Raw genomic sequence first — 14,394 nt, 5'->3', positions numbered from 1 at the left:
GTGAAAAATCTGATGCATAATTTCCAAGACGCAAAGAATACGTCGCGAGTGAAGTGCAGAAGTTTTCGGGAGAAAATTCGCTTGAAATGTTGTGAAATTCGGGCCAATTTCGGCGTCAAAGTGCACCGCAATCCAAAATTAACCCGTAACCGTGGCGATTGTTAGTGATAATCTCAGTTTTGAGCGCTATTTCCTCCAGAATATGCAAGTAAGTAAATCGTTTGCATCGATAATTTTCGCCGTCCGTGGCGTAGTCTGACCTTTTTCGTGTGCTATGTTGCGTACCTTTCCCTTTCGCAGTAGGTGCTGTGCCCTACTTTTGCTGTTTGTTTGGTAAAATTTGAACGTTGAATGTCACTTTTTTTTTGTTTATTGAAACTAGATTTTAACGATAGACGATTAACGAATTGCAATTTCACGTTTTGCAGCAAATAGACGATCCCCCGTATTTGACTGTAGGCACGGAGGTAAGCGCCAAATACAAGGGGGCTTTTTGCGAGGCTAAAGTGCGCAAGGTGGTTCGCAACATCAAGTGCAAAGTCGCGTACAAACAAACCGGACTCGGTTCTGGCATTGTGTCGGACGATCAAATCAAGGGTGCGTTGCGCGTCGGTGCCACGGTCGAAGTGAAACACCCGGAACGGAAAGAATACGTGGAAGCAACGTTGACCAAGATTCAGGACGGTTCGCAATATACGGTAGTGTTTGACGATGGAGACATTACGACACTCCGCCGGAGTGCACTGTGTTTAAAAAGTGGAAGACATTTTAATGAAAGTGAAACACTGGATCAGCTGCCGTTGACACATCCGGAGCATTTTGGAAATCCGGTAATCGGTGGACGCCGCGGCAGAAGGTGAGTTGGACGTGGGTTTATTTTATGTACTCGTGCCACCAAACTGATGACTGATTCCATTGAATTCTAATAACTTTTTTGTTTCAACCTCATACCTGACACTTTATCGACCCCATCAGGTCTCGCCATCTTCTCCCCGACGACAGTTCGGATGACGATGACGAACCGGTTACCAACGCGCGTGCAAATACCAGTGACAAGGAAGAAAACATTGGCAAGGTGGTCTGCGTGGAAACCACCGACAACAAGAAGAAAAATCCGAAGGAGAACTGGTTCCCGGGGTTGGTGGTGGCCCCGACCGCACAGGACACAGTTCGGATACGCGTCAAGGATGAATATTTGGTTCGTTCGTTCAAGGACGGCCGCTACTACACTGTACCGAAAAAAGAGGCAACCGAGTTCACACGCGATTGCACCAACAAGTCGGAAGCATCTGCCGTTTCCGCTGCTCTAGATTTCATGGATAACGATGCATTACCGCCCCACTGGGACCGGGAGGTACTGTTCGGGATGGCCGGCAGTTGTAGCGATTCGGAACAGGAGGTCGAAACCGACAGTTCCGATGACGAGCCAACGGAAGAAAAAGATCATTTTGTAGCTCAATTGTACAAATTTATGGACGATCGTGGGACACCGCTCAACAAGGTACCTTCAATTATTAACCGTGACGTTAATCTGTACCGCCTGTTCCGTGCGGTGCAAAAGTTAAACGGTTACAATCGTGTCACCAGTCAAAATCAGTGGAAGCAAATTGCACTGAGACTTGGATTTTCTCCGGCTACGCCTAGCATCACCAATCTAGTTAAGCAAGCGTATAAAAAGTTCTTGTTTTCCTTTGAAGAGTTCAACAGAAAACTGGGCTGCACAATGGTCCCCCATCCTCGAACTAATCGAACCAAGGGGCGTAGTTTGGTACGGGCAAGTTCGGTTCAGTCACCGAAGATAGCAGAAAAAGAGAAAGCACCTACTGTGAAAGTTGCCACAGCTGTGTCCGTTGCCGCCACGGCCGCCGCCGCCACCGCTGCTGCTGCAGATACTGCATCAAGTTCAGCAGTAGAAGAATCCGGCAATACTAGCGAGTCGAGTACGACGGAATCAAAACCCGTCACCAAACGGAAGCTTTCAAGTGCTAGCGGAAAAGTTAAAGCATTGGTGGATAAATTTGAAGAAAAGGAAAAAAATAAAGAACTAACGGTGACGGTCAAAAAGGAGGAAACCATTCCGGCAGCTAAAAAGGATAAACCTTCGGCAAAGGCAGCTGTTCCTCCGAAAGCTGTTGAGAAAATTGAAACGGGCGAAAAACGTGGCCGAAAGAGAAAAGAAACCGACTCAACGGATTCGAAAAAAGATGACAAAGACAGTGGCAAGGGATCGTCGAGTGGTGCTTCCACATCTTCAACCAGTGGAGACAGCAAAGTTAGTGTTGCAACGGATGCCAAGACCGGTGCCGGAGATTTCCCTATTGAAGTCGGTGACAAGCTGAAAGTGTTTTACGATGAACAGAAAGTAACCTACGAAGCAAAAGTCATCGAAATCGCAAAACAAGAGGGAAGACCCATCTATTTGGTTCATTACACGGGTTGGAATACCAGGTAATGTTTGGAATCGATTGATTTTGAATGTTTTTTTAATTTTTTTCGTATTAGGTATGACGAATGGGTACGAAAGGAACGTATTGCGGAGAACCTTACCAATAGTAAGACAAAGAAAGGTAAATCCGATCGAAGCAGTAGTGGCAGCAAAAATCCAGCAACTCCCCATGGTCCACCATCATCATCAGCAACGACAACTCCGTCGAGTAGCGGTACTTCCAGTACCCCAATCACTACGCCAACGACAACGCCGAAAGGTTCCAAACGTATCCGTGGCAACTCGAAAGGAGATATCAGTGGTAACACCTTGACCTCTCCGCGATCGACCACCCCGAACACATCGTCACATCGTAACAAATCTCCCGGGTCGGCTTCCGGAGGTCCCAACCGTCGTCCTATAACGCGCGGTGGTCATCCGGCTGTTGCATCTTCCAAGCGACGAACATCAAACAACACTGATATCTCGTCGCTTTCCATCGCCACCGACGATAACACCAGCGACACCGATTCGGATGAGCCCATCAAGAAATGTCCGGCCAACACCAACAGCAACAGCTCTTCGTCGACCGCTTCGTCCAACTCTTCCTCGTCGTCCTCTTCGTCCAGCAGCAGCATTAGCTCGAGCAGCACGAAAGTAAGTACAACGGCCGAAGCGGGCTCGTCCTCGGACGCGGCGGCCATCTCGGACGAGTTTAGCAACGGAGCTTCCAAGGGTCGCGATTACGATCTGAATCAAGTAAATTTCGGGGTTTGTCGCCTCAATTCTCTCTCGCTACTCTTTCTCTCTGTATTTCTATTACTATCTCTCACACAGTTCAGACTATTTTTTAAACGTTTTCCTTTTCCGCGGCGGGAACACAGTGGCTGTCGTGGCAGGTTGTTTTTGTATTTTGCTCTCTGTTGTGATATGATACTCTAGGTTAGTTTCGAACTTTATTCGTTGCTTAGAGGGGCGTCGGATTCAGCAGACCTGTATCCGCGCCCACTGACGGCCACTATATTTTCTTGGCAAACAAAACCTGGGAGCATGTTTTTTAGAGATATCCGGTGTGTTGCCTTACTAGATGTTCTTCACCTGAATTCGTCGCGCTGGTTTCGGTTGTAGTCGATTCTTCCTTTGTTGATTGGTCGTCTTGCTATCTGCGTTGCATTTCAGACTCTTCGTTTCACTGATTGTTTTTTCTGCAGAGCAACCATTCCCTTCTCGTTCTTCGCATCTGCTTTGATATTTCGAAGTTAGTTTTTTATCCTGTCCAATAGATATCGATCGTAAGGAGTTCTAGACAGTTTGGTGGACCAATGTCTTTCGATATCTATAAAATTAGGTACAACTACAACGGCATTACTTTGGAACAGTGGCATGAAACCAAATCTTACCAAAAAAAAAGTCTTTTTTGCGTCTTTTTCAAAACAAACTGACAACCAAAGATGCCAGGTGAAATTTGTTAATATCTTCAGATACGGTTGAAAAAATCTAGCAGCTCAAAAAAAACAATCTTCGGGTTTAAAGTTTACTAAAAAGTATGATGCACAAAATCGGTTTAGCGAACTAACCAAAGCGGCGGACTCGCTAAAAATCTTTCCACCAAGTCAGCACTCGAACATACGAAATCTGGCTTGTTATGCACCAGACTCTGAATCGCCCACCTACTCTCATCTTCAAAACAACAAAAAAAAAACAAGAAAATTTGTTTTGGGCATAAACTAAAGGGTGCTTGTTTAAGAGCTTGCTGTTTGAAATTTAAATAAAACACATGCCAAATTATGAAATGGTCATTTTTTTCCTATTTTAGATAATTTCTTGGCATTAAATTTTTAAATAAGATTTCGAGTCATTCCTGGAGGTCCAAATTTCGACCACTTTTTCAAGAATTTGACGTATTTCAGCATTGACAGGTTGAATATTGGTTTCCGAGGCATCAATACCCCACAAAAAATTATCGAGCGACGTCAAATCACATGAACGTGGTGGCCAATTCACCGGTCCATTTCTCGAAAAAATGTTGTTGAAATGTTCTTTCAATAAGTCGACTGTTTCGGCTGCAGTATGACAAAAAAAATGATTCAACAACGTTCTGTTTTAATGAAAATGTTATACCGTGGTGGCACGATGCAACAGCACACCAAAAACTACTTGAGATAAAATTTGCTGCCTTCTGTTCCAGCAGTAGGCGAGTGAACATCGAGTCTGTACACGATGTGCGTGCATGACGTTTGAGTGTATCACCGAACGCGTTCATGTACAAATCTCGATAAACATTAGAAAAGGACGCAAGTACAAATGACAGTTTCTCTTTGTTTACTTTCTCTTTCAATTATTACGGCATATTCCTGTATTTGTCAACAATTTCTTAACTACAGATCGAAAGCCGATGGGTTCAGTCGTTATTCTATGTAAAGGGTTAGAGAGAGGGATTACCCATAGAGAAAGTAAACAAAGAGAAACTCTCATTTGCACTTAGGACCTTTTCTCGTGTTTGTCTTCATATGTATGGTGTTTATTTGGGAAGACTATTTGAAAGTGATCCTATTCGAGTCCGTACACCATTCTTAAAGTGTTTCAAAAAATACAAACTTGTCAACAATCTCCACCTCGGATTCTACACAGTTTGGGCTGTACCGTTATCTATCAGCCACCAAGTTCTTTATCTTGGTATAGTTTACCGTTAACCCTACTATCGTAGCTTCTCTCTTGAAGGCCACCAAAGCTTCTTCCACAGCTTTATGATTCACACCAATAATACGAGACTTGTTACTTATGTATTTAGCCTGAAAATGAAAATAGCTTTAGCCTAAAAATAAAGCAGCTATTATATTTTATCATAGATGATTAATTTTGAAAAAAACTGGAACCAATTTTCATAATAAATTTTCCACTCTTCTTGAGGTACCCCCAAAACATGATTTTTGAACGCTCTCCACGCAGTTTATTATTCACGGAAAGGAACAAATAGAAGTCGTTAGGTGCCAAATGAGGACTATACGGCGGGTTGCGCATCAATTCGACGTTTTGGGTGATCAAATATTCGGTTGTTTGAGCCAATGTGTGAGAACTTACACTATCGTGACGAAGAATGATTTCGCGTCTTTCACGAAAGACTTCTGGCAAACAAATGGTGATATATCAATCACAATTGCCGGTCTTACGGTCCTCTAAAGCAACGGTAGCGATATGTTCGTTTATACCGAAAAAACAAGTCATCATTTTTTTTTTGGGTTGCTTCGAGCGCGAACTATTTTTGTTGGATTTGGTTCTTCTTGGAAAACACCCATGCGGTCGACTGCTGTTTAGTTTCGGGCTCATATAGCAAATTTGAAGCACCACGATTCAATTTTTCCAGCATTCCTTTGCACCAATCGATACGAATCAAATTATGTGGGATCCAACGTGAACAAATTTTTTTCACGTCTTAATGTTCATGCAGAATAACTTTATGCTTGCTTCATTTAGAATTGGAACAAACTTTTGCTCATATGGTGGCGCTCCTGGTGGACGGAATTGGAAGTTCTTGGCGCCCACGTGTCTGGAATTTTGTCAGCTTCACGTATGATTTTTGACATTCCGCAAATCGACTTTACTTTGTAAACAATCAACATGGAAGCCGAAAGCTGGGGAAAAATTGTGCACAGCTATTTGGAAAATGCATTGTGGTCGGCATCTAGGCTAGCTAAACAGCTGAAACTGCCCAGAAATACCGTATGGCGCGTTATCAAACGGTATAAGGAAACATTGACGACGATTCGGAAGCCTCAAGCCTGTCGACCGGAAACTGCGTGGTAAGATTTTGAAGACGATTAAGAGGAATCCCAATCTGTCGGACCGTGATTTGGACAGAAAATTCGGTGCTGCCCATAGTATCGTGAGGAGAACTCGACTCCGGGGAGGAATCAAGTCGTATCAAGCTAGCAAACAGCCAAATCGAACCATAAAACAGAATAGTGTGGTAAAAATTCGTGCTCGGAAACTAACACATGGATCAATAAGTCCCGAGACTAACAATGGAAACAACTTTTTTTTTGCAAAATTTTTTTTTATTCATCAACATAATCACCTTTTAGGGTGATACAATGGTTCCAACGTTTTACCAATTTTTCAATACCATGTTTATAAAAAAAATTATCTTACGCTTCAAAATAAGCTTCAGCTTCAGCGATGACCTCCTCATTTGAGCCAAATCTTTTTCCCTGGAGCATTTTTTTAAGATCAGCAAAGAGCCAGTAGTCACTGGGGGCTAAATCTGGCGAGTATGGGGGGTGGGGAAGCAGATCAAAGCCCAATTCATTCAATTTCGCCATTGTTTTCATCGACTTGTGGCAGGGTGCATTGTCTTCATGAAAAAGGATTTTTTTCTCTGCATGTCGTTTTTTCCTCCTTCAAACGCACTCAATTTTTCATGAAGGATAGTAAATACACTTCCATATGATATCTGTGTCATCTCAGCAATCTCACGGAGCTTCACTTTACGATCCTTCATTATAATTCTTGGCACTTCACTCACATTTTCCGGTGTAACGGCTTCCACAGGTCTACCCGAGCGTTCCGCGTCATTTGTGTCGGTACAACCACGTTTAAACTCGGCAAATCGTTGCTTTTGATGGACAAGAGTCCGGATAACATTTTTCAATCCATTGTTTCGCTTGCACGGTGTTTTTACCCATTAAAAAACAATGTTTTATCAAAACACGAAACTCGGTTTTTCCTTTTTAAACAAACTACAAAACGACTTTACTCCAACTTCGATAACTCAGCTGTTTCTGGTCGGATCGACTTAAAATTTTTACCCGTTTCAAGCAAAGGTTAGTACTCTAGAAAGACGGGGTTACTGGTTTACTACGAGCGCCATCTCTGCTTTAGTCTAGGGACTTATTGATTCATGTGTTATATGATCAGGTGCTGACCAAGTTCGACGGGTGTCTTCTGATGGATGATGAAACCAGACTTCGAGCAAATCCCAGGTCAAAAATTTCACTTGCCAACGGCTCGGGGGGATGTTCCAGCCAAATTTAAATTTGTTTTTGCCGACAAATTTGCAAGAAAATTTGATTTGGCAGGGCATTTGCAGCTGTGGCAAAAAACGAAAGTTTTCGTTAAAAGTAAGACATTGACATCGGAACTATACCAAAAAAAGATTAAGATTGATTGATGTCAAAGACATCAATCAGATGACGACCTGGTGAAATAAGATAGCTAAAACAATGGACAGAGAAGATGTGCGCCAACTAAAGGGCCGTGTTACAGGAAAAAATCGAGAATTCCTTCGAAACCGTGACGAATAATTTTATCCGTATTATTTCTTAAAGGTATGAAAAAACGCTACATTTGTATAGAAAAAGATCTTGAGTTCAATAATAACTAACTGAAATACAGGCAATTGTCTTTGTTCCAATTCTATCTGAAGCAAGCTTTATAAGCTTTTCATACTAATGCCAAAGGTTGATTTCATTTCACGGTACGTCACATCGTACACCATCGATCTTTTCTGGCAAAACAACTGATTTTCAACATTCCGCAAATCGACCTTCTTTGAATTCTTCGGTAAGCGAACTACACCCACGATTAAATTCGTGGTACCAATTTTTTTTTACAGTCGCATGTGATGGTGCTACACTGCCAAAAGTCGAATTAAGTTGATTGAGGTTATTCCATTGCATGGAAATGTTCACGATTCAATTCCATTTTTTTTTTGCTGGGATAAAATTTTAAACTCACTATAAACAAAACAAATAAGCATGTGAGATTTCTTGATGATGGTTACGTTTCTCCGGATCTTCGTATCGCACCTACAAGCGCTATATTGAACAACAAATTTGAGAGCGCTTCACCCTGCTTCGATCCATCTAACGTCACGGAAGCATCGGATGTGATACCAGCTTGATTTCGACCCACGTGAAGACCGACGGATCTCGAGGGATTTCAATCGACATACAATAGAGAAAAGATCTGATTACTCTTCCTTTTTGTTCTACTCTTCTCCATCGGTCTCTGTCACTGCTGAGCTTCGTATGTTTCAAATCGAATCCATTCTACGTTCGCCCATCGTCGTTGAACATCGGCGAATATTCTACTCCGGAATATAGCCAACTTTTGTAGCTGTTAGTAGTAAAACCGTGTGTGTGAATGACCACTCGAATGGAGTTCTGTGATTCCGTAGGTAGTATTAGAATCGTGGTAGATATTCGTTTCTTGCATGTACTAGACGTTTTTGTAAAGTTGATGACACCGCATCGAATGATGAATAGTCGCTGTCAGCAACTTCCGACATGCTTTCAACCCAACTAGCGAAAACCACGTCACAGCACTGTTTCCCGTCATCAGCCATCGCGTCGGATAACATTACTAACCAGGGGTACCCCACATTTCTTTTCTTTCTTTTTCTCTCAATTGCACATTTTCTGAACTCTCACCCTCACACTCTAGATCCGCTCGGAGCTGAAAGGCTTCAAGGAGCTAAAATCGCCAACGTCACCGGCTTCGGATAGTACGACGACGGCAACCACCGATGCGGCTGGACCACCGGCTCAAACTGGTACGCCCAGTAAACCGGACGAGAAGGCGACAGTCACCGACAATCACAATCCGGATGAGACTGTTGCAGTTCTGGGAACAAAAGCCGATCCGAACACGGCGGCAACCGACCGCACACCGACGAAAGACGAACACGATGATCCGATGGAAGAGGAACAGGAGAAATCATCCGAAACGGAAACTCTCAGCGAAGAGGATTCTTCGCAAAGCTCCAACAAGGCTTTCTCCAGTTCACCCATCACCGCGATGGTCGATTCGGACACCGGTCCGGAAACTCCGATTCCACCACCAACGGTTTCAACTCCGACTCCCACCGTAATTACGACTGTGGCAACGACAACCATTCCCAGTAGTCTGACCACGTCCGGGAGTCTGAACATTAAAGGTCACAAAAGTTCAAGCGATAATGCTCAGGCAAAAATCGTTGAAAAAGTTGAAGAGAAATCAATGGAAAAAATTGGTAAATCCTTAGACGAGAAACAAACCGGAACGTCCATCAGTGGTGTGTTGAATAAACCACCGTTGAAAACCTACGGAACGGCAGCAGCCATCCTAGCGAATGCTGAGAATAATGCTGTGAAATTTGCATTTAGTACCATCATCAGGGAAGTGGAAGGAGAAAAACTTCCACCGATAGCTGCTGATTGTAGTGGTGGTGCGAGTACTTCAGCCGCGGGTACTCCCAAGAAAGATGTACTCGGTCCGAGCACTTCTAAGCCACACCATTTGCTAGCTGAAATCAAACCTGTCGCGACGATGCTACACACGACGACTACTGCACGAAGCAATCCTTCGACGCTTGCCGTTTCTGCTGCGATACCTGTGGTTGTGCCGACCCCGATAGCATCGGTCACAGTTTCCAATCCCACCGTTCAGCCAGCATCCGTACCACCACCCAAGAATGCAAAATTGATCAACGTTCAGGACGAGATTGTAGCTACGGTCATTAACAAATCGGCCATTGCGGCAGCTACTACGGCAATTGCGGTGTCCGCGGCAGTTTCATCTACCATTCCTGGTACCGGAAACATTTCGCTAGCGGCACCTACGTCCACGACGACACTGGCAGCACTACGCGCCGAGAAGAAACTCACGGGGGACAAGAAATTGGAGAAAATTAATCCCACCGGTAAGATGATGGTGGCCGTAAGTCCAGCCGAAAAGAAACTTTCCTCATCCACGTTGACACCGGCTCAGAACAAACTGCTAAGCAAGGAAGCCCTGTCCATCAAGTCAATTTTTGAATCCAGTGCAACCCGAATGGATGAGAAGAATTCCGACGTGTACGAGTTCAAAGATGTCGAGTTTGAACTGGAAGCCACAACTACCGGCACAACACCCAGAAAGCACGTATCCGAGGTACCGCAGGCCGAAGTGGTCAGCTCACTTACCACTTCTTTACTGACAGAGGAAAAAAAGATTGGAAAGAAAAACCCGGCGAGGAAACCGGGCGATCCGTTGGGTCTTGGGGATAAGAAAACTAAAAAGATTTCACCCATCAAGGAAACTGATAAACTTAAACTGGTTCGCCGGGAAAAGGAAAGAGATTTGGAAAAGGAGAAGCTTCTGCTCAGCGAACTAGAGGGAGCCGCCGCCACGTTCAGCAGTACTTTGGCTACCCCGGAAAAGTCATCACCGTATTTCACTGGGTTTTCATCCGCCAGTAAGCCACCCGAACACCGACAACAGTCACCGAGCATCGCCGTTGTCTCGCATCGAGAAGAAAAGATCACCGTTTCGATTGCGGAAGATCAAAAACCTGAACCATCGAAACTGGCCGCTGTTACAAAAGGCATCTTCACACCGGTGATGTCTCCCACGGGTCCGGAACCATCGGGCAACGAGCTCATCATCAAGAGCCCAACAAAGTTGGAAGAAAAAATGAAGGAAGAACCTACGCTCGAAAATTGTAAAAAATATTTCAACGATATGAACTTTGAGTTTGATGCTCCCAAAATCGAGAAACCACCTTCCATTGCGGATAAGGTATTGAAAGCACTCGGTCAGCAGCAGCAGCAACAACAGCAGACTCACACCACAAGTAGTGTGAAATCGGAATTCCCGAAATACATCATTCCGACTGCACACCACAAACTTTCACCGATGGTTTCACTTGAAACCGGAATCAGCTGTGTTCCGATAGCTGGTGCTCCTCTGAAGGTAGAAATCTCCAGTTTCACCGCGGTTAATCCTATCAAAACCATTCACACCGAACCGCCCAAAATCGAAATTAACAACATCATACTGAAGAAAGAATCCGATGCGACGAGGCCTCTGCCGATGGTTACAAAAACATTACCAATTTTCCCCATCAAACCGGAGATCTTACCTCCCACGACCTGTACCAATAGTCAGGATCTAACCGAATCGATTAAAAAACTGGAAACCTCGAACCTGGTTCAAGCGGATTCGTCCCATTTCACGCATCACGACGAGGATAGCACGGACAGCAATGATTCCGAGCATCGTTTGGTAATCGAAGACCCGGAGGCTCTCGATCCGGTCAATCACAACCAACAAACCGATTTCGAAAAGCTCATCAAAGTAGAAGTGGAAGAGAAGACACATCTCACCCAAACGGAACTTCACACGGCTGCATCTGCTGCGGCAGTTGCTGCCGTTGCCTGCAAGGAGCGACTAGTTTTCAAGACCGAATCGCATGAAGTCAAAGATGAATCGTCGTCCGCCTTCGCGTTGGCCCATCCCGATGTCAAGAAAGGTAAACAGCCGAGTATTTTGGAAACCATCATACAAAGCGAATTGAATACGGTCGTCAACCGCGGTTTGATTTCGCACGGCTATCTGAATCTGAAAGACCAACAGGATTCCTTCGCACAGAATGAACTGGAACGGTTGCGCCGCGAAGAACAGCTCCAACAGATGCAACAGCAATCCCATGGTACCGGTTTATCGATAGCTACCGACCCGGCAGACAAACTTCAACAGCAGCAAAAACACAGCAACGAATCTCTATCGATGCTACTCTGTGAGGAGACTATTCCCTGCTCACCGGCTCCGGTTTGTGGTGTTTCGTCGGCATCCGCACTCAAGGATTCTATCAAAGTGTACGTAGAAACGGGCACTTCATTTCTACAGCCACAGAACATTGCCTCCGATCTCAAACCGGTCCCGATGGATTTAGAACCGAGCACGGATGCGGTTGTAATTGGTGTTGGTAGAAAACCAGCTACCGAAACAACCGATACTCCAAACAGTTCCCCCAGAGATTCCATCAGTCAGGACGAGAGTAAATATTTAACTACGAATAAATCACTCGGACAGGATTGCATGACTCTAACCTTTTCAGATCAAGAAACGGAAACTTCACCTACCAAAAAGCGAAGACAGCGGAAAGCTAGTGAGGAACCTACCAACAAGCGCAGAAGAACCGGAACGGGTATGACCTCGAGTAGTGGCTACAGTTCCAGGGGAAATCATCGGAACATGGGTAGTAACGGTAAATACTCGCTAATAATGTTATAAAAACTGAATCGATCTCATTACAATTGAATTCATTCGACAGCTACCGACAGCGAGGATAACTCGGATTCGATGGCATTCCAGCGAGGTGGTTCAATCGGTGCACAGTCTTCCGGTGCGACCGGTTCTTCAACGGCATCACCCAGCGGCAAATCGGGTCGACCCTGTCAGTACAACTTCCTCGTTAACTTGGGTAAATTTCCGCGGCTTTTCAATTGCACATACATTCACTTAATATCCAATCTTTCAATCCATAACAGATCCCGCTCTGAACGTCGCCCAACGGATAGCCATTTTGAAGAAGAAAATTCAAGAATTGCGCAAAACGTACAATGCAATCAAGGCCGAACTGGCAAGCATCGATCGTCGACGGAAGAAGCTACGGCGGCGGGAACGGGAAAACAAAAAACAAGCCAAGATGGTGGCCTGTGGCAGTACTAGCTAAGTTGCCGGTCACTTGCAATTTCACATTCAACGTTTACTTTTGTTTGCAATTAAGGTCAGATTTTATCGTATCGTAGCTAGAGGTCAATCTTCGGGAAGCAAGTTACTGCACCATCACGAGACCCTAGAGTGATTAGTCTGTAAGGTAGTATTTTTCTCTTAACCAACTGCTAAAATACCTTCAAGGGTTTCTGATCGGTTGTCTGGTTTGTACAATATGTTAAAATTAAGTTAATGAATTGTGTGTCGTTCCGTAGTTTGCAACTCAATTGGAAACAGAACAGAAGTGCAAATATCGGCTAAAATATATCATATTTCACCCAGACTCCAGTTGCTCTAGCTATTATTTATAGACAGATGATTTATTACGACAGAATTAATATTTTAAATTGAGTTTTGAGAATTTAATTCTAAACTGTAAAATGCAGCTCTACGGTGTTGAATAATATAACTTCCTTACTCGTAGTAAAATACATACGTAGCAACAGGCCAACTACCGTTTTTATTTTTGTCAGGATATTTAAATTTCGCATAAATTGGGATTTAAAATGAAACATTGAATTAGTATTAAACTTGAATCTTGAATAAATAGTAAAACACATCAGTTAAAATTATGGTTCTTATCATTCTCGTCGGGGATGTTTATGGTTGACTAATAAGAGTTGTTTAGGAAATACTATTGAGAATTGAAACCATTCAAACTCATAGCCGACAACATCTCCAGCGTTTACAGGAAATAACAAAGGATTCGGAGAAGAGGAAATGTTATTGTTTCCGGAAGGATGACGACTCATCATTCTCCTCCAAAGATGTCACGGAGTCGGAAATTTGGGTAGGTATGAGTATCTCCAAACGAAAAATAAACAGAAATTTGCTTCTACTTAGAATAGAATCATCAGATAATTACAATCATAAAAGCTTATTTATTTACATTTTCTATATAAATGAACAAAAGTTAATTTGCGAAAAAAATTGACGAGAGCGTAAATCTTTCGCCTTTGACGCGCACGCCTACTGCGACCGTTTTCCACGTTGCAATAGAAGAATCACCCGTCGACGACCAGGTGTTTGATTCGAATTCATGTGATCTCCACACGCTCTTTGAACATAACTCGTGGTTTGGATTGCGATTACTGAAATTCATAAACTGGAACAATATGTCAAAATTTGAGTATGGATTTGAGTAAAATTTTCTCAGGCCATGAGTTCTCTCACATTTATTCATACATTAGAGTAAGCGTTGAGTTTTCAAACATTTGAGTGAAAAAAATGCTTCTTGCAGTTCAGTGCGTTTTCATTATCGGAATGTTCTAATCGAGTTTAGGAATGCAAGTATACGTCGTTTTTCATTTCCGTTTCTAGATCCGGTTTTTGAAACCAGGAATCATAGTTGTTTTCAATACAAATTTTGTGGTTTCAATTATGCTAAGTGGAACGTCTAACATAAGTATATCAAAATTATTCAATTTTAACACCAAACCGGTCAAAAGAAAATG

The 14,394-nt window shown here is 43.5% G+C and overlaps 1 protein-coding gene across 2 annotated transcripts; it reads left to right on the top strand.

The window, feature by feature from the left end:
- Positions 1-13,509, top strand: LOC131434018 (AT-rich interactive domain-containing protein 4B-like). 2 transcript variants are annotated; one of them, XM_058600639.1, is made up of 8 exons: positions 1-208; positions 429-856; positions 976-2,448; positions 2,503-3,082; positions 8,867-12,221; positions 12,282-12,431; positions 12,498-12,647; positions 12,715-13,509. In XM_058600639.1, the coding sequence occupies exons 1-8, from the start codon at positions 203-205 to the stop codon at positions 12,897-12,899; spliced, it is 6,327 nt and encodes a 2,108-aa protein (XP_058456622.1). In that variant the 5' UTR covers positions 1-202; the 3' UTR covers positions 12,900-13,509. The 2 variants fall into 2 exon arrangements, with proteins under 2 accessions (XP_058456622.1, XP_058456621.1); XM_058600638.1 differs by having other exon boundaries at positions 2,503-3,184.
- Positions 13,510-14,394: the final 885 nt, after the last annotated feature.

Source organism: Malaya genurostris, chromosome 3 (genome assembly GCF_030247185.1).
Source record: "Malaya genurostris strain Urasoe2022 chromosome 3, Malgen_1.1, whole genome shotgun sequence".
Taxonomy (NCBI): domain Eukaryota; kingdom Metazoa; phylum Arthropoda; class Insecta; order Diptera; family Culicidae; genus Malaya; species Malaya genurostris.
This window is presented reverse-complemented; position numbering and strand designations above follow the sequence as displayed.

What these genes read in the sequence shown, in the direction of transcription:
- LOC131434018 (XM_058600638.1), top strand. An exon ending in TACACGGGTTGGAATACCAG is followed by an intron (nt 2,449 to 2,502) that starts GTAATGTTTGGA and finishes TTTTCGTATTAG; the next exon opens with GTATGACGAATGGGTACGAA. An exon ending in TCGGAACATGGGTAGTAACG is followed by an intron (nt 12,432 to 12,497) that starts GTAAATACTCGC and finishes TTCATTCGACAG; the next exon opens with CTACCGACAGCGAGGATAAC.